The 20,127-nt window shown below is 38.8% G+C and overlaps 4 protein-coding genes across 5 annotated transcripts; 2 read left to right on the top strand and 2 right to left on the bottom strand.

The window, feature by feature from the left end:
• Positions 1-241: 241 nt before the first annotated feature.
• LOC146308597 (uncharacterized) lies at positions 242-4,549 on the bottom strand. Its single transcript, XM_084746689.1, has 6 exons — positions 4,113-4,549; positions 3,096-3,210; positions 2,359-2,471; positions 2,008-2,107; positions 1,686-1,807; positions 242-947 (listed from the first exon to the last, which is right to left on the bottom strand). The coding sequence occupies exons 1-6, from the start codon at positions 4,201-4,203 to the stop codon at positions 838-840; spliced, it is 651 nt and encodes a 216-aa protein (XP_084602815.1). The 5' UTR covers positions 4,204-4,549; the 3' UTR covers positions 242-837.
• Positions 4,550-4,785: 236 nt separating this feature from the next.
• rpl28 (ribosomal protein L28) lies at positions 4,786-8,399 on the top strand. 2 transcript variants are annotated; one of them, XM_084746527.1, is made up of 5 exons: positions 4,786-4,836; positions 5,360-5,447; positions 6,849-6,972; positions 7,997-8,115; positions 8,259-8,399. In XM_084746527.1, the coding sequence occupies exons 2-5, from the start codon at positions 5,367-5,369 to the stop codon at positions 8,346-8,348; spliced, it is 414 nt and encodes a 137-aa protein (XP_084602653.1). In that variant the 5' UTR covers positions 4,786-4,836; positions 5,360-5,366; the 3' UTR covers positions 8,349-8,399. The 2 variants fall into 2 exon arrangements, with proteins under 2 accessions (XP_084602653.1, XP_084602654.1); XM_084746528.1 differs by lacking the exon at positions 4,786-4,836 and adding an exon at positions 4,894-4,918.
• Positions 8,400-10,233: 1,834 nt separating this feature from the next.
• LOC146308599 (uncharacterized) lies at positions 10,234-14,190 on the top strand. Its single transcript, XM_084746500.1, has 3 exons — positions 10,234-10,562; positions 11,848-11,922; positions 13,901-14,190. The coding sequence occupies exons 1-3, from the start codon at positions 10,376-10,378 to the stop codon at positions 14,050-14,052; spliced, it is 414 nt and encodes a 137-aa protein (XP_084602626.1). The 5' UTR covers positions 10,234-10,375; the 3' UTR covers positions 14,053-14,190.
• A 958-nt stretch (positions 14,191-15,148) lies between these two features.
• On the bottom strand, positions 15,149-18,885 carry pdcl (phosducin-like). The gene is made up of 4 exons (XM_084746656.1): positions 18,728-18,885; positions 17,146-17,333; positions 16,686-16,867; positions 15,149-16,216 (listed from the first exon to the last, which is right to left on the bottom strand). The coding sequence occupies exons 2-4, from the start codon at positions 17,318-17,320 to the stop codon at positions 15,653-15,655; spliced, it is 921 nt and encodes a 306-aa protein (XP_084602782.1). The 5' UTR covers positions 17,321-17,333; positions 18,728-18,885; the 3' UTR covers positions 15,149-15,652.
• Positions 18,886-20,127: the final 1,242 nt, after the last annotated feature.

Raw genomic sequence — 20,127 nt, forward strand, 5'->3', positions numbered from 1 at the left:
GAACACTTCTCGAAATACAGGCCCCAGTCTTTGCCTCTCATGACGTGTATTAGTGCCAACCCAACTGTTTCGTGTCATAATGGCTGCTTTGGAAAAGGTTTACTACTCCAGGAGGAGTGGGATTTATCCTCTCCGGAGCCATAAACAAAATTTCATGCCAATCCATCCCACAGTTCCAAACTGGTGGATCGATATACCGACACTACCATCCATGCAACCATGTTGCTACTGCGGCTAAAAATACAGAGCTTCCTTAGTTTATTTATGTGTAATCAGCTGTATTTTTTGTTAGCAAAGACATATCACCATCTTACAGTTACATCATTATGAGTTCAGTACAAAATCACTTATAATCACAGCAGAACTGTTGGCAACACTTAGATAAGCACATCCTCTCTTCTAGACTTAATCCTGTCTTACAGCCTGCTGTAAACATTTTCATCAAACAACGATGATTCTGAAGTTTTGTTGTGGAAGTTCATTTCCGGCAGCAGCAATACTGATGGATAAATACTTTTCAATCGACAGTGGCACTTATATTAAGTCCATTTATCTGAGAAAGAAAACGACATAGGTAGGAAAAAGAGCACCCGTATTAGAAAGGGACAATATCAGTGTCATTTCAGCTTACTAGGGTCTTCAGTTATTTGCAGTAGGTCCATTCAAACTTCCACAGTTCACTCAACAATCAGTATAAAACAAATAATAACGAATGAATGTAGAAGGAAACTTGTGAAACTGTGTGTCAGCTCTTCCAGCATCGTATTATCAGAGGTCATCAAAGTCATTAATATATTAGTGTTATTCTGTGTGTAAAATGTCGTCGTCCTCCTCGGTTCAGTTCTGAGTCTTCAGAGCTGCTTGTGCTTTCTGAACCGCAACTTCCAGCATCGTGTGGTCACTGAGCAGCTGTTGAAGAGCAGCTGACTCCATCTCCAGCAGCATACCTACACAAACACATACATATTATTAGGTGTTCTGTTTGTGAGCTGTGTAAGCATTTAAAGGGGTAGTTCAGATTATTTTAAGGGTGGTTGTCATGACCAGCAGTAGATGGTGGTCGGTACACCCAAAAGGTAGGAGATGGCACAAAAAAGGTCCAGCTGAAAAGACTATATTTCATCATTTTACTTTGCCATCAAACAACCTTTTCTACCCAGAAGCCGCCTTTATATAAGCCAAATATCGCTCTCTCCAAACCAACCAAACTCCATTGGTGAAATCAGTAATTTTACCTCACAGAAAACAGGAGTTCCTGTTCTACTGCTACCTGGATCTGTTAGTTTATTTGTATTATTGTGTGACTTTGGTGAATCCAAACAAACCTTTTAAAAGACCAATGTCGAACAATAACACAAACAAACTAACAGATTAAGGCAGTGGCAGACCAACAACCCCTGCGTTCTGTCAGGTAAAATTACTAATTTTGCCAACGGAGTTTGGTTGGTGATACTGATTTTTTTAGTTTGATCTTTTTTTAAGTAGCTAAAATACATTTTGTTGCTGTACCTGTCCACAGCAGTACATTGCTTAGCTTCTGTGCTGGTGACCTTCTCTCCTCATACAAACCCCACATTAATATTTATTCATACCTTACAAAGCCTATACAATATGAATATGTTTAAACTTCCAAAGACATTACATCTCGGAGGGTGGCTGATATTACAGACAGAGTATCAGGTCACCTGTAATATCATTTGCATGAAGTGGATCCAGTTCCTCCACCAGTGAAAAGAGCTTCTCTCCCAGCCTGTCTGTGTCGTCACCGTCCGATGAGTCACTGATGTCTGTCTCCTCCATGCTCTGTCTGAAGGCAGGAACATTATTTCAAACAAGGGCTAAAACTGTAAATTTCTCAATAAATATTGGTTCTTTTTTAGTCTTTAAATGGTGAGTGGGTTGGGCTAGAAATGTATGAAGATGCACCTTGAAAAGAAAAGGAACTGGGTGAGAATGTATGACTTTGTATGCAAATATGGGTATATATTCTACAAACAAGTCACTTACTCTTTAAGTGTCTTCAGGGCTACGTTCACCTGCTCTTCCAGCAGTTTTGGATCCGACAGAAGGTTGAAAACGGCCTCTTTGTGCTGCTCCAGAAGCATCCCTGGTGAAGAAAAGTTAGATGATAACAAGACTGGTGTATTTTTTTAACAGGCTGTGAGGCTGTTGTTAAGCACAGTAATGCTTTGAGCTAAATGCCAAACAGCGTGGCAACATGCTGACAATGACAATGCTAACATGCTGATATTTAGGAGGTATCATGTTTACCATCTTTAGTATGCTGACTTCTAACATTTGTTTTGCAGGTCATAAACCAAAGTCATAGTTCATTCAGTCACAGGACTGGTTGCTTACCTGTGATTTTCTGTGAGTGGCCGGTGTTGTAAACGTCCACCAACTCAAACAGCTGTTCACCCAGAGAGTCAGACGACATGGACACATCATCATCATCCTTACATGGTACCTTACTGCATGGAGGTGAAGTCACATGAGAATACACAATCAGAAAGGTTTCTGACAATGTAATAAATTCCATGGTGTGCCATTTTTAGGAATTTGACAACATCATGCACACAAATACTATTTCACCCCTCTGCTGGAAATACATCTGGCTCAGAAATGAGGACTTCTGTCACGATAATGTCGTTGTTAAGTTAATGGACTACAAATGGACATGAACTCTGTCATTTTTGCTGACCTCTGTACTGACGGTTGTGTTTACAGGCGTTTTTGTTTGTCATCAACACTTGCAAAATTTTTGTTGTGGCAATTTTTGTTAACAGAGCCTGAGAGTCCTTTTCAATTTATTGTTTTGGCTGTGTGGTTTTACTTTATTTATGTTTTATTTATTAAGATATATTTTTCACATTTCAATTCCAATATTCTTAAGAATTACTAAGAATTAATCTATTGGTCTTTCAATGGGTGTGCTTCTGTTATTATTATCATTACATTATATTATATTACTATATTAGTAGCATAAAACGGTCTTAAAATAGCAATACATGCATGAGAACCCACATACTGTCTAAGACCAGCCTGTTCAGACTGATGGATGGAGGAGATCAGGCCCACCCTGCTCACTGCTGTACCTGCTCTCCTGTGCCAGCTGCAGGGCTCTGAGGGCTTTCTCCACAGCTGTGTTCAGCGTGGCCTCATCCTGCAGCATCTGACTCAGGACAGGAGCTGGCAGCTCCAGCAACATACCTGGAACACACAGGCAGGCTTGGGAACTTTGGTTTTTATGTCGTATTTTCAGAGTTTTGTTTTGTTTTATTTGTTTCTGACACACATAAATACAAAAAGACAAACATGAAGGAAATATTAAGGTATATGTGAGGGTGTGGTAGAAACCTGTAATGGCTTCACATAAAATATGTAAAAATTATTGTAAAAAAAAACAAACAATCAACATAGTTAAAAACACCAAGATGCCAGAGTAGTTTTGATGTTTCAGCTTAAGCAACAATTTCTAAGAACAATCATGTTTTCCAAATCAAATGTTTTTAGCAGCAGCAAATTTCTTCTCTCTTCTACAGAGACAAGGACAAAGAAGAATCCATGAAATGTACATTTTCATCTCACAAGATAAGTCCACAGTATTTAATAGAGAACTGATCATGGGATGTTTTATACAATGGAAGCTGAAGATTCTGTCTAGTTGGGAATTGTGAATTATTTACAAAATAATATTCAAACCTATTACATAAATCTTTATTCTTATATCGCACTTGAAAGACAAACTTAAAGATCTGAATAAAGTTGATGTTGAAAATGGTCAACAATTGCAATTTTTAAAAAAGAGGTGAAAGTTGTACAGCAGCTTTGGAAAAAGTTCTAATCTAATAAACTGGTTCTTCAGCAGGAATATTTTGTGCAAATAAGCTGGAAAAGTACTTGACCATACAGTATTATAGTCTGCTAAATATGGACAAATTATAACAAGTACAATATAATGTTAAGAAACATGTATAAAACCCTTATTTTTCAGAGAATCGCAAGAGATTTAGTGACCTTACTGCAAATAAACCGACCTGTTCTCATGTAAGAGGAAAAAACATATTTAATATTGTCACAAAATGAACCACATGCCGTGCAGGTCACCTCACCTGTGAGTTTTCCAGCTTTCTCTTTGTGTTTGGGGTGAATCAGAGTATACAGCTGCTCACCAAGTGTCTCCAGGTCTTCTTCTTCATCCATGTTTGACTTTTCACATTAAGACACTGCTTACAGATGCCATGTTCATGGACTGTCACTTTGTAATGAACAGTTTTACGGCTGACTTAAACGTCTGACAACTTTTTTGTTCATAGCATCCAATCACAGCAACGTTTAGGACATCTACGAAATATTTTTTTTAAAAATTCATCAAAAATGCAGGCTTTCTTTACATTTGTCTTCTTATGTAGTCTGTGCTTGTCCCCCACCTGCCATTATGTAAAATCTAAAATCAAACTCCCGTGTTTAGGGTTAAAACAGCTGACATTTGGAAGCTGAATTTCTTTAGATGCTTGTCTGTAAACACCAGGCGCGCGTTGATGACATCACTCGAGCTCTCACCGCGAGAGACCCGCGAGGACGTGTTCTTCCGCTGGGATTGTGAATAACTAGTACTCAATAAAATTACATTCAAAATACGATATAGCGTCATAATACTGATCAAATAACGGCTACAATGATAATGTAAATAATTTCCATGTGTCTTAAATGTGTTAAAATGTGTGCTCGATCGTAAATGTTTAATAAAGAAGTATCTGTGGGTGCGGAATGATCTGTGACAAAAGTTCCGTAAAGCGGTTTCCGCCCTCTCCGGTCCTCTTCCTCCGCTAAAAGGTAACGTGGTCGCTTCGGCTGCTAATAGCCGGTTACAAAAGTTTATTTTCTGTGTCTCCCTACTTTGAATTAGTCTCATTAAGTAAGATATTATTGTTATATTCATTGTTGTGTACATCCCATTTAGCAGAAAATATCCCTAAATAGTGTAGAAATGGAAAAATAGATTTGTGAGCTCGTCGCCCAGGTTAGGCCTCGTCGTGCTCCTTCAGTCCCTTGTGCTGAGCTGAGGAGCTACGTTTAGAAAACTGTGCTTCAATGTGTAACAATGGACATGTAGTCCATAGTAAGACACTTGGAACATAAAAGACACTCTCTAACTTGTGTTAAAGTACTTAAACATTGACTCAATCTCTCAACTTAATCGGTGGCTGGTCGAGAAAACAAGTGAACACGTTTAGCTAATGTTAGCTGCTAAGAAAATAACGCCTGTCCATCGCAAGCAGTGACTGTGTATTTAACGGCTATTTTAAATTTGCTCTCAGTAAATCATTTCATTAACTGTTGGTCCTGTTTTGTCCAGGTTCATCATGTCGTCCCATTTGCAGTGGATGGTCATCAGGAACTGCTCCAGCTTCCTCATCAAGAGGAACGGACAGACCTACAGCACTGTGAGTAACTTACCTGTCTCTGTGTTCAGACCACCTCACAGGACCTGTGTCCCAACTTTGCATTACATGTGAATTATATGTGGTGAGATCATACCGTGGAAGTGACAATTCCTTGATGTTCTCTAAAAGGCTGCCTTAACCTTGAAGCATTTGCACTTTGCCGTACACTATTACATCTGTGGTAAAAGTTTTCTTTTCTGTAACCTTTTATTTGCTGTTAAGTTCTTGGTTTAAAACATGATTGTCTTAATGATGTTAATGGTACTTTTACAAAGCTGCATTTCTCTCACTGGCTTGTAAATGTGCATGGGGACAAATTTATATTGACCATCAATTTGCAATTGAAATCAATCTGAAGCCAGTAAACACTGATGCAAACTGAGTAGTAGGGCTGGGCAGTGTATCAATATTGTAATGTATGATCTTCTAAGATTTTGCGTATCTTATCATGATGTGGCACAAGTGTTTCAGCAACAGCAGTTTTTTTCTTTTCCTGCTTTTATGTTTGTTTTTTTCCTGGTTCTGGAAAAAGGTTTTTCTTCAAATTTTTATTGACAGTCACATTCAAAAATCACTATTTGATATCCTACTTAGCACTTTTGATTTCTTGCGTACTAACAGCAAAGCCTGTATACTACCTTGGGCTGCAACTAACGATTATTTTCACAGTCGATTAATCTGCAGATTATTTTCTCAAGGAACTGGTTGTTTTGTTTGCTCTTTAAAATGATAAACAGTGTCGATCAGTGTTTCTCAAAGCCCAGGATGACATCCTCAAAAGTCTTGTTTTGCCCACAACCCAAAAATATTCATTTTACTGGCATAAAGTAGTAAAGAAACAAGAATGTATTTACAGTTAAGAAGCTGAAATCTGGGAATTAAAATTTAAATTACTCTAAACCATTTATCAATTATCAAAATACTAATAATAGTAATCAATACACTGTCATTATTGGCCCTGTAGGCAGCAGGGAATAACAACTGATCTTGAGGGTAAAATAAATGTCTGTCTTTGATGTTGCCGTAAACCGTGACAAGACTGTCCATGCTGTCCACTGGGGTTATCTGAATTAAATCTATTTATGTGACTTGGGATTAAACGATTATTAGTTTCATATTGAACCACAATAAAATTTCCAACAGTTTCTTAGTGTTTAAATTTTAGTTTTCATTAAAACTGTTTGATTAACACACTCTGAAAAATTGATAGTAAATACCATCCAGCATCAGCCAAAGTCAACAACAGTCTCCCAGACCGAGTACAACAGCAACTTGTTTTTTGCATCAGTGTAAATATTGATTTTGTAAATGATACCATTTCAAATGATTGAGAGGTTTTCAATTTTATAAACTTAGTAAAACGATGTGGATTGTTCATACTGTTTCATCTTTGTGTGACAGGAGCCCAACAACCTGAAGTCCAGGAACTCTTTCCGCTTCAATGGATTGGTGCACAAGAAGACTGTAGGTGTGCAGCCAGCGGCCGATGGCAAGGGAGTCGTCGTGGTGCTGAAGAAGCGTAGAGGTAAATATTGGAGGCTGAATCTGTAATCTGAAACTTGCTTTACCTGATGTTTATAAGAGGTGTTTCAATCATTTGACTGAAAACACCGTCTAAATCTTTAGTGCACGACCTGGCAGCAGCTGTTAATGAATTTCAGAAACACACTTTTCCGTAATTGTTGGACTTTTCATCTATCGGTTCACTTTTTTGGGAACAGGAACTTAATTCCAACTGATTTGAGAGAGTTGGCCTTGATGTGAATTGCACAAAGTGAAGAAATCAAACTGACAGATTTAGGAGGTTGCAGTCATATGCAGGAATTTATGTCTGTCTAGTAGATTTGTCTGTACTCAATACTGCTTGGAATCCACTAACATGCACTGAACTGTAAGGACAAGAAACACAAACAAAAGATGGAGCAGATGTATGTAACCTTAGACTTATCGCAGTCTGAAGTTCTTTGTTGTGTTTGGATCTGTTACAGCTGATGTGGTTACACACATTATATCCAGGGTTCTGCACATCCCCAATAAGTCTTAAGACTAAAATCCAATAATCTGAATTTTAGGCCTTAAAAATTTTTAAAAAGCAAATGTTATAAGGTTTGATCTACCTCCAGTGTCGCTTTTAGATGCGTTTGGGGGGAAAAGTGTAGACTATGATCATTCATATCATATCTATTGATTATATTACTGTCTATAACTCTATTGTTATCTCGCACAAATGCCCCTAAACTCCATACTGTCCCACATTTGTTGATTCCCTGGAGAAAACTAGGCTCATTCATGCACAGAACTGTACAGCTGTTATTTAAATAACACCTCATACATATTTTTTTCCATCTGTCTACATCTAATTGTCAACATTCTATCTTTTGTTTATGCTTCTCATCTTTCTTCATGTGTCTCTACTGGCTGGTTTTTGTTATGCATTAAAACGTCAAGCCACATTCTTCTGATTGTGTAAACTTCCTTGGTAAGAAATCTGATTCTGCTTAATATCTTCTTTTTTTTTTCTTTTTTTTTTCTTTTTTTGTACCTTTTAGGCCAGCACAAACCTGCCAGCTCTTACGAGAAGATTACCATCAACAAGAACTCCCGTGCCACCCTCAACAGCCTGAGGCACATCATTCGCAAGAACAATTACAGGAAGGACCTGCGCATGGTGAGCTTAATCTGTGATCTCAGTTGTCGTTAACCACACAGGTGGTTTGTATTGTGGTGTGTGTGTTTTTTTTTTTTTTAAATCTATTGTTTGTATTTCACAGCTTTCAAGAACATAATTTAAGTTGTAATTTGTTTTCCCAGGCTGCCCTGCGTCGTGCCAGCGCCATTCTGAAGAGCCAGAAGCCTGTTGTGGTGAAAAAGAAGCGCACCAGGGCTGCCAAGACAGCATAAACTGATACAGATGATTGATTAATAAAAGCTTCTTGTTTGGAAAAAACACAACGTTGTTCTGAGTCTTCACTTGCCCCAAAATCTTGATTACATCTCTGGTTTTGATATGCAGGTTTTCAGATATGACACTTTTGTTTTTTTAATGAATCAGGTTTATACCCAGTGTTTATTATAGCATATTTTTCATTTAGTTGACGAAGTCTTCTGGGAAAGTGTTGAACTAACACTGATAAGATTGATAAGATTTTTCTCCTCCAGTAAAGAGTTGTTTTTTTTGTCAACCCAAAAATGTCTTTTTTTTTTTTTTAATTAATCACATCTACAGACCTTAAAGCACTAGCCTAAACACAGATCCATTGAAATGTGTCAAAGTATGAGGCTTCAGCATAAGTTTTTTATAGTTAGTTGTCACAAGGGGATCATAGCAAGCTGTATCTCCACTTGTGTCTTTGTACAAAAATGATAAAATGAGTTACCACATGTGACAAACAGCTAATCATCATCATCATGGTGGTATAAAAAACTACAAGGAGATCTGTCAAATGCTCGGCACAATTGGATTCACAATATCAATAATAAGCTTTGATCTAATGTAAATCTGATCATTAGCATGTTAAATGATTGTTTGGGATTCTTTTCTTTACATTATTATATTGCTTTTTTTAAAAAATAACTACCAATGAAGTCAAAAATTTAGATTTTTGTCGTATAGCCACATGCTTGACAGCTTCTGCAGTAAATTTTGTTTCCATCTCTATCTGAAAAAATGCACCTTTTCCTCAAAGGTAGAAGCAGCAGGATTTGCTGTCTGTAAAGGCAACAGAAAGACAGTTTACCGTTGAGTCTCGCTCCCAGGATGTCAAAAATACAGAAATTTTGGGTCAGTAAAACGTCCCAAGCAGGAAAAAGATGAGAAACACAGGCAGACAGCAGCTTCTCTGCAAGTTACACACACACACCACACACTTGTAGTGAGTCATAAGTGATTAAAAGGAAAATTTTGCACATTATGCCTTTAACTTACTAACATTAGTCACCAAATGGTTTATTGTACAGGTTTGGTCGTGTATACAGCGTTTGAACAGACAGTAAATCCCTGACAACTTCGTGTAGAAACAGGAAACATGTTTGTGTATTTGGTAAATATTATTAATGGTGCTGACTTCCTTTTACAAGCCTGTGCACTAAACATTCCCAACCTGATGATGTCAGTAGTTTGGCTGTTGTGGTTAGAAATAGGTCAACGAGTGGGCACTCTTACTGACCTATTTACACTGAAGTTTGTTGCCTCCTCTGATAAAAACATCTCAGCACCAAAACAACCTCCAGAGGCTGCTGAAGTTTAGTGGGAATCTACACGATTATTCGGGGACTTTGATTTTAGCAGCGTCACTCTGGTACATATCAGAACTCCTACATTTTTCTTTTAATATTCATGCACAGATTAACTGGAAACAGGTGGTTTTAGTGTATCCTCTTCATGTCCTGTTGTCCCTTGTGATGATGATGATGATGATGATGATGATGTGCATACTGTACTGTACAACCGTACATGTGACAGAAATGAGCTGCAGCTAATTAAACACCAGGACGATGTTTGTCTGTATTGATTATTTGTGCTCACAGTTGGGTCACTGCTTCTTTGTTTTCCTCATATTTTTTGATTGCATTTTACATAAACTCCAAAGACCTAAGCATTTAAGTTTGTTTAGACACTATTATGTTTAAAGCACACAGAATCATTTTAATTTAAAGTGGATAATACAGAAACAAATAGAGTCCGTGTAGCTTTAGTCACTGTGAGCACTGATGTGGAAACAATGGATAGATTTTGAAGCAGCCCACTGGCAGCTTTCCATTCATGGCTTTGGAAAGAAACAAACTGTTGTCACCTCCCCTCGGCTTTAAGCTGATAAAGTATAGTGCAGCAATCATTTCTGCAGTGAAGCTCATCTCTGTCATGCAGGATTTGAACGTGCCTATGTAAAGGATTTGTGTCTGTGAGGATGTGATAGGGGCCGTGCGCTATGAGGGGACCGAGGCCGGTGCTTTTCTTCGTGCCTCTGACTCTGCTGGTCCTGCAGAGTCGCAGCTTTGAGCTGCAGGATACGATTCACGCACTGATAGAGGAGAACATCCACCTTCATGACCAGCTGGAGAACCTCACCCAGGCCCTCAGGGAGCTCAAACGGATGCTCTGGCGTCACTCAAATGGTACTGAGTTTAATGTTTTAAATGCAATGTGAATACAGATACGAGCAAAAACAAAACAAAGGAAAATTCAGGGCACAACATAGAGCCTGATTAGAAATCACTGTGATATTAGGATGGGGATATTTTGTAATTTGTATTTTGCTGAGAAGAAAAAAAGTAAAATGTAATTAGTAACAGCTTGTATTTATGTTTCAGAAATACTTAAAATACATTATTTGTCATTTTATTCTTAAATAAGACTGTATTAATAAACTATATAATTAGCCTCATCACAGTTTAATGGTCACTTTGACTGACATAAATCACCCAGCATGCACCTCTGAATTTGCAGCCTCCCACCTAAAAAATGTCATGATTGGCCATTTTAAATCCGGTGTAGGTTTTCACCATGGGGAGCTCAAGGTCAGACCCATACTGAGGCTAATAAATACCAGTTTAGAATGCATTTGTTTTGATTAAATACCAGTATTCAATATTTGGTGATATTTAACAATATTCAAATCAATATTCAGAGGATTCCCTCAAACGTCCAGCTTAAATTAAAAAATATGAGGTGCAGTGAAATAATTCAGAAGCAGTTATTGGTTCTGTGTAAATCATGCAGGTTCAATCCACACATGAAATGAAATCAAAAATCTTTCAGATTAGGTGTCAACCGATATTTATTTTTCAGGGCCGATGCAGGTGCTGATTACATAATATAATCATCAAGGAAACTGTTTGCCAAAAAATAAAAATCTTCAAACTTTTCAACCTTCAAATAATTAGAGATTATTGTTGAAATTAGAGATTGTGTGAGACCACAGAATGGTGACTACAGACAGAAAAATTATCACCTTTTCAACATAATTTATTTACTAGCAATCAGGTTTTAAAAACAGATTCTGATAACCCTGAAAATGCTGAATATTGGAGTTGATAATCAGCTGGGCTGATAATTTCAGATAACATATTTTTTCTTATATCTTTTATGTTTCTTCATTCTAGTCCTTACTTATTTTTCATTACACATAAGCAACATGTGTAGTGTATCTATAAAAACATATTAGTTCCATGAAATGTGTTTTTAAATGTTTGGCCCTCCAAGGTCAAACCAGGTAGCGGTTCTTCTCTCATTTCCTGTTTGTGTCTGTTTCCTCTTAATCCTCTCCTCGCTGTCATTCATTCATTCATTCATGTTCTCTCTGTGTAGTTGTTGTTGTTGTTTGACCTCACCCAGAGGTCTGATATACGTTTTCATGCAGCCAATAAGCCAATAAGCAGCTGTCCTTTGTGTTCAATACAGACCCGGATCATCACGAGCACCACGAACATCACAACGAGGACGCCCAGCATCTGTGGGACGAGTGGTCAGAACACGGTGCGTATCGTCGTGACTGAAACATTTCAAAGAGGTCGGGGAGCAGATGTGAAAATCTTCCAGCAGATTCACTGCTCTGAGCGATCAGGTTGTGTCAGAGGCCCCCCATACCATTAGATGGTATTGATTTCATGACCATGTAGGCTGCAGTGAGGTCACGTAAGCACCAGAGGGATAATGAGATGTTTTGTTAATCAGCTCTGCCACACATGAGCCTTCTAGCAGCACAATATTATACATAACACCCGCCATCTGTATCACTGTGCAGAAGCAAACGTGCATCTACTCATGGATGAGAGGCTTTGAGCTCATGACAGCGCAGGATGTAAACATTAACGGCGTCCTCAGAGGTGTAGTGATATTTGTTTAAGTACCAAAGTGCACCTGTGACAGACATCCATGCATGCGCACTATTGATGCGCAGTTACAAATGTGGGCACTGCGGTTAATCTGCTTATCATGGGAAAACAATCTGAGACAAACTCGGATGCTTCTGTCCAGTAATAAAATCAGTGTACACATTTAAGTACGAGGCACAGCAGCACAACTTCTTTAATTATTTTATTCTGATTATAACTACAGTTTCTAGTTTTGATGGTTGAATGTATCACACATTTGCTGCAGTGACGTTACTGTGTGAGGAAATGAAAGCAGCTTCTCTAATCCTGAATAAGTCATTGAAGAAAACACTCATATATCAATACAACACACAATAAAGAAATCATCCGGAAAAAGCTTGCACTGCTCGAAATTTAAAAGGTAACATGGCCTTTAGGGTCTGGCTCTAAATATTAGAAAACAATACGTCAGTGTGAGAGGCAGGTGGATGATCTGTGCATGCAAATTCAGGTGAACTCAGAGCCCTTTTCAGGTCATATATCCACGTCCCCTGTATTCATATACGGTGGCAAGTTTACACACATCAACTGTAACTGACCACACGATCAAACGTCAGACTGACTTCTGTGTGTGAGAATGTTATGCTGCAGTCCGTCCACATGAGAGAACTCTCTCGGTCTCTTAGAGAACTGCGAGTCCGAATCACACTTTCCCATCAATGTAGAAAACAACTCGAAAAAAACTGCACTTTGTCTGATAGAGGCCATACACCTTCACAATGTCAAATGCTAAAAAAATGGATTGTACATATTCAGTTTGCTCACTTGGAGAAAAAAGATGTGGAGCATCTTTTTCATGCGGGCCGGCAGCACTGTGCCGACTGGTGTCATCCACCGCTGAGCTGTAACCTCTCTCCCATGAGTAGTGTGTTTGTGTAGTGGTGCAGTTTGGTAGAATGAAAGTACTTGCTACATGAAACTGGTAAACAGTTCAAGGTCTGTGGATTATCCAGTCCCTCCAGGATTCCACAGGCTTGTTTTGTGATTGTTGCGGCCTTCACTAAAACACATTTTGTTCTGAAACCACAAAGAAGCAAACTCTTTTTGAAGCTCAAATTCAAGCAAACAAAATATTATACAATATATATTATTTACACATATACAGAGGATTCATGAATGTCAAAACACTGACTTGGTCCGTTGACTGTTGCTATGACTGGTGGAACTGCAGGACACTATGATGACTGGTCAAATTTGCCAAAAAGTTGCGTTGATTGGACAAAATCGCAAGGTTGTGCAGAGTTCACAGGGATTGGTTGGTCGGAACGTTCTGGAGGAACTGATTATCTTGAGAATTCTGGTTTCTGGAAAGAGACACTGCTGTTGAGGTTTTTGAATTATTTTTTTTGGCGCTTTGAACTGGAGCGCTGTCTGGTTCCATTATGTTGGAGAGAAGGCAGACATCTCCATGGCTCATATCCCCAAAACACTGCAACTAACACCGAAACAGTCTAAATGCATAAAAAGCACTGCAGATAGCAGGAAAAATGTGTATTTTGGAATCTGGGCTGAGTTAACGCTGTAAAGGTGCCTTATACACTGCATGAGAAGACATGACAGTGTCTCTGTCCTCCTTGCAGGCATCAGTGCGGAAACCCATCTGCTGTTGGAACACGCCTTTTGTGGACACGACCTGCACGGATCAGCTGCTCCCCTCCGTGAAGAAACAACAACCCTGCTGCTGCTGACGCTGCCCTGTCTCACCCTGCTGCTCATGATGAACTATCTGTAGGCTACATTAGCCTGGTGGTGTCCGCTGAAGATCAGCTGCACGAAACTTCAACCGCTGTCGCTCAGGTTTTCTTACAAAGTCAAGTTAGTATCTTAAGGCCAGTGGGGAAGAGTGCAAACTAATAATTGAACAGTGAGTGTTGATGACAGAGATTAGCTGCGGCCTGGGCTCGTCCTCTTCGCAGTGGTTATTGAGTGGACAGGACTGGACTGTGTTAGACCAATCACCTCTGGGGAATTTACTGAAGTGGAACTGAGCCTGGTGACGCCGGTGTGACTCCTCTAATTACTTCCATTGTGCTTATTTTATTTTTTAATTTCACTTACTTGTGGAGGAGTGGTTTAAGTACCCACATTATTGCTGTTAAAATAGTGATGAAGTAGAATTAATAACATACTAATGTTAAATAAAAATGCTTCATTTACTGTTATTTCTAGACTGTTTAAGACTCGATTTTGACAGTGCCCTATGAATAAAAAGTATACGTACTTATTTTATTGGTTAATCTCTTTTTCTCAGCAGTAATTTTTAATTGGCTAAGCACAGGTGGAACTAATAGCATTAAGGATGGTTTTGTTTAGCAATAAATAATCAATGACACCAATTTGGCAACTCATGTCTGCTGTGAAAAAGTATAAAATGTCTGTAAATACTCTTCATTTGAGCTGATATGTGAAAAAAATAAATGGGTACAAATAGGATGAACTCTGTCTTTAACTTTTGATTACTAAAATTCTGCTGACTTAACTTTGATCGACTGAATGTAAAATGAATATTTAAGCTGCATTTGTCGATTTTTTTCAACACTATCAGCTTACTAAGTTTTCTTTACACGTTCAGCACATCAGAGCAACGTCAGCAGTAATTGTTTCCTACCACTCAACAAATACCAATAATCAATCCCTTCTTAGCTTTGTTTTGCTCTCAACCAACTCCTGAAAGAAATATCAGGCTCTTCAGCTGCTAACTGCTCCATTATGTTCACCAGCCACTCACTGACTTTGTCTGTCTTCTGTCTGGCGCTTCAATATTTATAAGGGTTACTCAGATTCACCAAAGTCAGATAATAACACACGATGAAAAAAACAGACAGGTAGTGAGTCCAAACATTTGTTTATTTTTTTTTTCCACTATTTGAAATGGTACAGCACATAGAAAAGTTAGAAAATCAACTAAAAGTCAGTTTGGGCTGAAGGTTTCATGTTCTACAGAGTGAAACATTTGATACAGTGAAGATGCACAGGAAACAAAACAAGGGAATGTGTTTCAACACAATGAATAAATAATTGACAGTCAAAGATCAAACAAAACATTTAACCTAACATCTACATCATTCTCACAGCGTATAACAACAGATTCTCATTGATAATGGCTAGAATTTACTTTATTAAATATATAACTCACGGAATGATCAAACTCACTGATGACTGTGTGCATTTACTTTTGGCTTCAATGCTGGTTGTATTCTGCTGTGTGAGTGGTAACATGGTAATCCTGGCTCAGTCCGTCATCACTACAGGGGTCCACATACATAAAAATGATCTATAGTCCATGCAGACTGTGTTTTCAAAGCATTTAATGCATGTTAGATATCATGGCTCTAGTCTATATCAAGGTCAGAGTCCTCATCGCTCACAGTGTTCTGTATGATGGCTCCGTTGCGGACCGTCTTGGGGACGATGGGCGGCTTGTCGGGCAGCAGGCCGTACTCCTGCAGCAGGGCCTCCAGGTCCACAGCGAAGAAGTCTTCCCCGAGCTGGTCTGTGAGCCGCACGAAGTTCCCGATCAGGTCCCCTCCTTTGTAAACGAGCAGAGCGGGCAGAGCGCTGTCTCTGAACAGTGCGCTGGTGCTGATGGCCGAGCTGCGTACGCTGCAGAACTTGACCAGCGGGTATTCCTGAGCCAGACACAGGAAGCTGCCGCTCATGGCCTCGCAGCCCGGGACGTCGGGCTCGTAGATGTGGATCATGACCAGCGTGCTTTTGTCCTCCTTGTCCAGAGCCTCCAGGAAGTCCTCTCCGCTGTTGAGCTCGTAGACCTGTGCGAAGCGTTTGCCCCGGCACAGCTGGCGCCGCATCTCCTCAATGCGCTGCATACGGTAATGCTGCAGGAAGTCTTCATCATCCTCTTCTTCCTGGAGCATGTTGTACTCCTGCATGGTCATCTGTGAGGGAGACAAAGAACAAATACAGGGAGTTATATATATGATATTTAGGCAAATGTTCTTTCTTGCAGAGTACAATAAATACAAATTTACAACACCGAAAACCATCCGGTTCCAGTCTCTGGCCGATCAGTTGGTGTATCCCTGCACATTATATCTCAAATAGTTAGCAAGTACATTGATGCCAAGTGAAATTAAGTGTGTCACTAAGTTTTCTAATCCATAATTAGACAGAGTCAGAATATGAGGGATGAAGGTTCCACTATGTTAATAAGGTTTTCTTTATTTAATATCATGCCTCTATTTAGCCCCCCCCCCCCCCCCCCCAGCTTGTGTTCTATTAGCAAGTGTGGCACAGTTTCCCTCACTTCACTCACTGCCATCCTGGTGTTTAAGCTAAGGGAGGTTTTCATAAGCATTTCTTTGCTCGTGTATGTACTCCATGTGTTTTCTCCCCCGTCCTACTTACTTTGCCTTTGATTTTCTCCTGCATCTCTTTCTGTTTCTCTTTGTCTTTTTCCAGGTCAAGGTCAGAGCGGCAGGTCATCGACAGCTTCTTGATCAGTCTTTCCATCTCTTTCTTCTGTTCTTGTTTCTGCTCCACCTCCAGCTGCTTGTACTTCCTCCAGTCATTGATGACACCCTTTGGTCCTGACAAAGAATAGCCAGTGTTACTGTCATCGTGGAAACTAATCCTACTTTAACCACATAAAGTACTCAAAAATTGTATTAACCAAAGATTTGAACCAACTAGATTGCTTGACAAGAAAAAAATATATTATGACTGTCTTTGATACAATGCTGTGTTAATAAAAAACTTTCAACAGTTGATGTTCAATAGTTTTTGGGTAATTTTAGTGACACCACAGGAATGATGTGATTAATTCCTATACAAAAATCATACACAGTGTCTATACCAATGTGTATACCTGTGTTGACGGCGCTTCCATCTGCGCTGTAGTCTATCTCTGGCTCCTCGACATTAGCGTCCCGGATAGTCTTGTTCTCCCCATCCTCATCCTCGTTGTCACTGCCTTCGTCCTCACTGCTGCTGTAGTAGTACTGCAGCTTCTCTCCCAGGAGTTTGTCATCAAGAGTCGTCATGACAACGGCTCACCTGTGGGCAGCAGTGTTAGATTAGAGGTCCGATACAACTCACTAACACAACTTTGTCAAGACATAATAGTAAGCTATATGCTGATGAGATGTTTCATTAAAATAATGACTGGGAGCTCATCCTTCATCTTTGTAGTGTGTGCAGAGGAAAGTCTGTGTTAAAGGGACATTTCACATCAAAATCAATGATACATATTTTTTCTGATGCCTGTAGTGCTAATTATTAATTATTAATTATGACAATCACATTCTGCACTGTCACGAGCCTCTCATCCATGAAAAATCAGTGAATTTCTCCAGTGTGCGATCAAAAGTGTCTTATCTAAATAGATGCATGCTTTTGTCTGCACAGTGATCTGGCTGGCAGGTGTAGTTTAGGACTTTGGAATTTCTGGAAAAAGACATTCCTGTTTATTTCTTAAATTCACTGACCATATTTAAAAAGACACCAACCTCCATTTGTCTGTGTAGTTTAACTAATAACTTGCAGAATCAACACAGCTGACAAGAAGACAATACTGACATTTGCTTCATCTGTAAAGCCTAATAGATAAAACCTCTTCAGATTAACTGTTTTGTCTCATAATAGTCCAGCAGAGCACATTGAGCAGTGGACCGTAATAATCCGGATTGATAGCCATCCAAGCTGTCATACGCCTTAGAAAGGGCTTATTTCAAAAATAGGACACCTACACTATACATAGCTTATAGTAAGTGTGTCAATGTGAAAAACTTGGGCTGAGAGGCATTTAATGATGCACTGACCCGTATGTTAGCCAGTTCATGTGCACAGATGGAGAGACGCATCCTTGATAAAGCCTTTTCACTTTTAACAGTGATCGGACAGCAAAATGGGCGATGATATTACACCCTAAACACAGCGCATACGACTTTTTTGTTTGATTTATTTGCAATTTAGTGACAAAACAAAACAATATCTATTCACGAACTTTTATTACAACGTCTCTAATCATGTAAACAGTGGCGGTGAAGGCCTACAGCTAACACCTACCGTCAAGTTGTCTGCCGAAGTGACAGCTACGCCAGCTGACTAAATCGGCTAGTTATCATGCTAGTTATGGTTAGCAAGCTGTTAACGGGTAGAGCATCGAGCTGCTACTGTAAAGTGGATAGACACGATCCAATTAGCTTATATATTAAGTAGGACACGGGCCGAACCATCACTGCTAGCGTTTGTGAACGTGAGCTAAGATAGATTAGCTTTAGCCAACTGAGCTAGCTAGACTTCCTGTGACAACCAGTAACGTAAACATTAGCTAGCTAGTCACAAGTCGAGTTATGGTTATATTTACCTCGACTCAAACTTTACACACTGCTACAAAAGAATACAAAATGTTCTTTAAGCTGCGTGCGAATGATTGATTTTGATCTTACCTTGATTCAATTATTGGTCAACGGTGGTAAAACGTCACCAGCTCCCACTGCTCACTCCGGCTAATCTGCTAGTTTAGGTGCGCGAGCTACTCTGTCCAATAGTCTCTTGCGGCGGCACGCGGAACGGGGCGGGGTCTGGTGTGGGCGTAACTGGACATCCGGTGGGCGGGGCGAAGCTTACGTTAGCCTAATATAATAAATAACACCATCTGTTGGACGACTGCAAGAAGCACAAGATAGAAATCTGAACTCAACTAATATAATGGAAACTTACATTTAAAACATCTTTCCACTAATTAAATTTATAAATATATTTTAAATATACCTTTTTTAGTAAGACGTACAACATATCAACCTTTAGTCAACTAAAAGTAATGTTGTTGTACTCATCTAATTTAAAGGAAACTTATATTTAAAACAAGTTTCCACTAATTAAAGGCATAAATATATCTTTTTATTAAGAAATACAACTTTCCACTGACGAAATGCATAAATATATTTTAAAATATACCTTTTTATTAAGAACAAGATATAAACCTCTCCTCAACTAAATATAATGGATCTGTACTCAGTTAATATAATGGACCATTTTCCACCGTTCTTATTTTTACACATAAATGACAAGTCATGTGGGGTGGAATATAAAAGATTTTTGTCCTAGTGTTTTCCTCAAATTCAAACTTTATTTCTTAGGCGTGTTTGAGGTTGTCATTGCTCTTTCTTCTTCTCCTTCTTTAGGCCATAAAAAACAAAAAAAAACATCTCATAGCCTAAATACACTAATTGTAAATACTGTAGCATAATGTTTACTTTAAACTGACTGCACTAACACACGTAAACAAAACAATGTATAAAATTTGGTGGACCCCATCTATGGATCCAACCCCACCACATTTAAGGACCCTCTTACTTTTCTGGAATATGACACTTTCAGGGACCATGGAGATGTCATAGTGCAAACAGGACTGAAAAGTTAAAATGTAAATTATTTTTAAAATGAATATTAAATGCACACTTTGTAATAGCATAATTTACATAATAAAGAATAATCAGTAAATGTATAAATAAATACATTTGGAAAATCTTTCCATCATTTTAAGAGCACTGTCAATGCAAGAACAGATGGTGCAGTGTCAGGTTGAGCTGTGCAAGAAGTTCAATTTATATGTAGTTCATCTTTAAATTTCTTCAGGAAATGTTCTGCAGTGTAAAACCTATGTATAATATTTAAAAGCAACACTTCTAATCTTATTAGTAATAATACACTTGTGAGGGAAATTTCTTTGTATTTAGCTCTGAGCTGTGATTTAAGCTGTATTCATGGTGTGGGCACACTGGAAGCCAAATTAATAATCACTGTCACTCAATCTGTGATGTTTTTATTACAGCCTTGTAAACAC

This window comes from Lutjanus erythropterus, chromosome 20 (assembly GCF_056507025.1).
Source record: "Lutjanus erythropterus isolate fLutEry1 chromosome 20, fLutEry1.hap2, whole genome shotgun sequence".
Taxonomy (NCBI): domain Eukaryota; kingdom Metazoa; phylum Chordata; class Actinopteri; order Lutjaniformes; family Lutjanidae; genus Lutjanus; species Lutjanus erythropterus.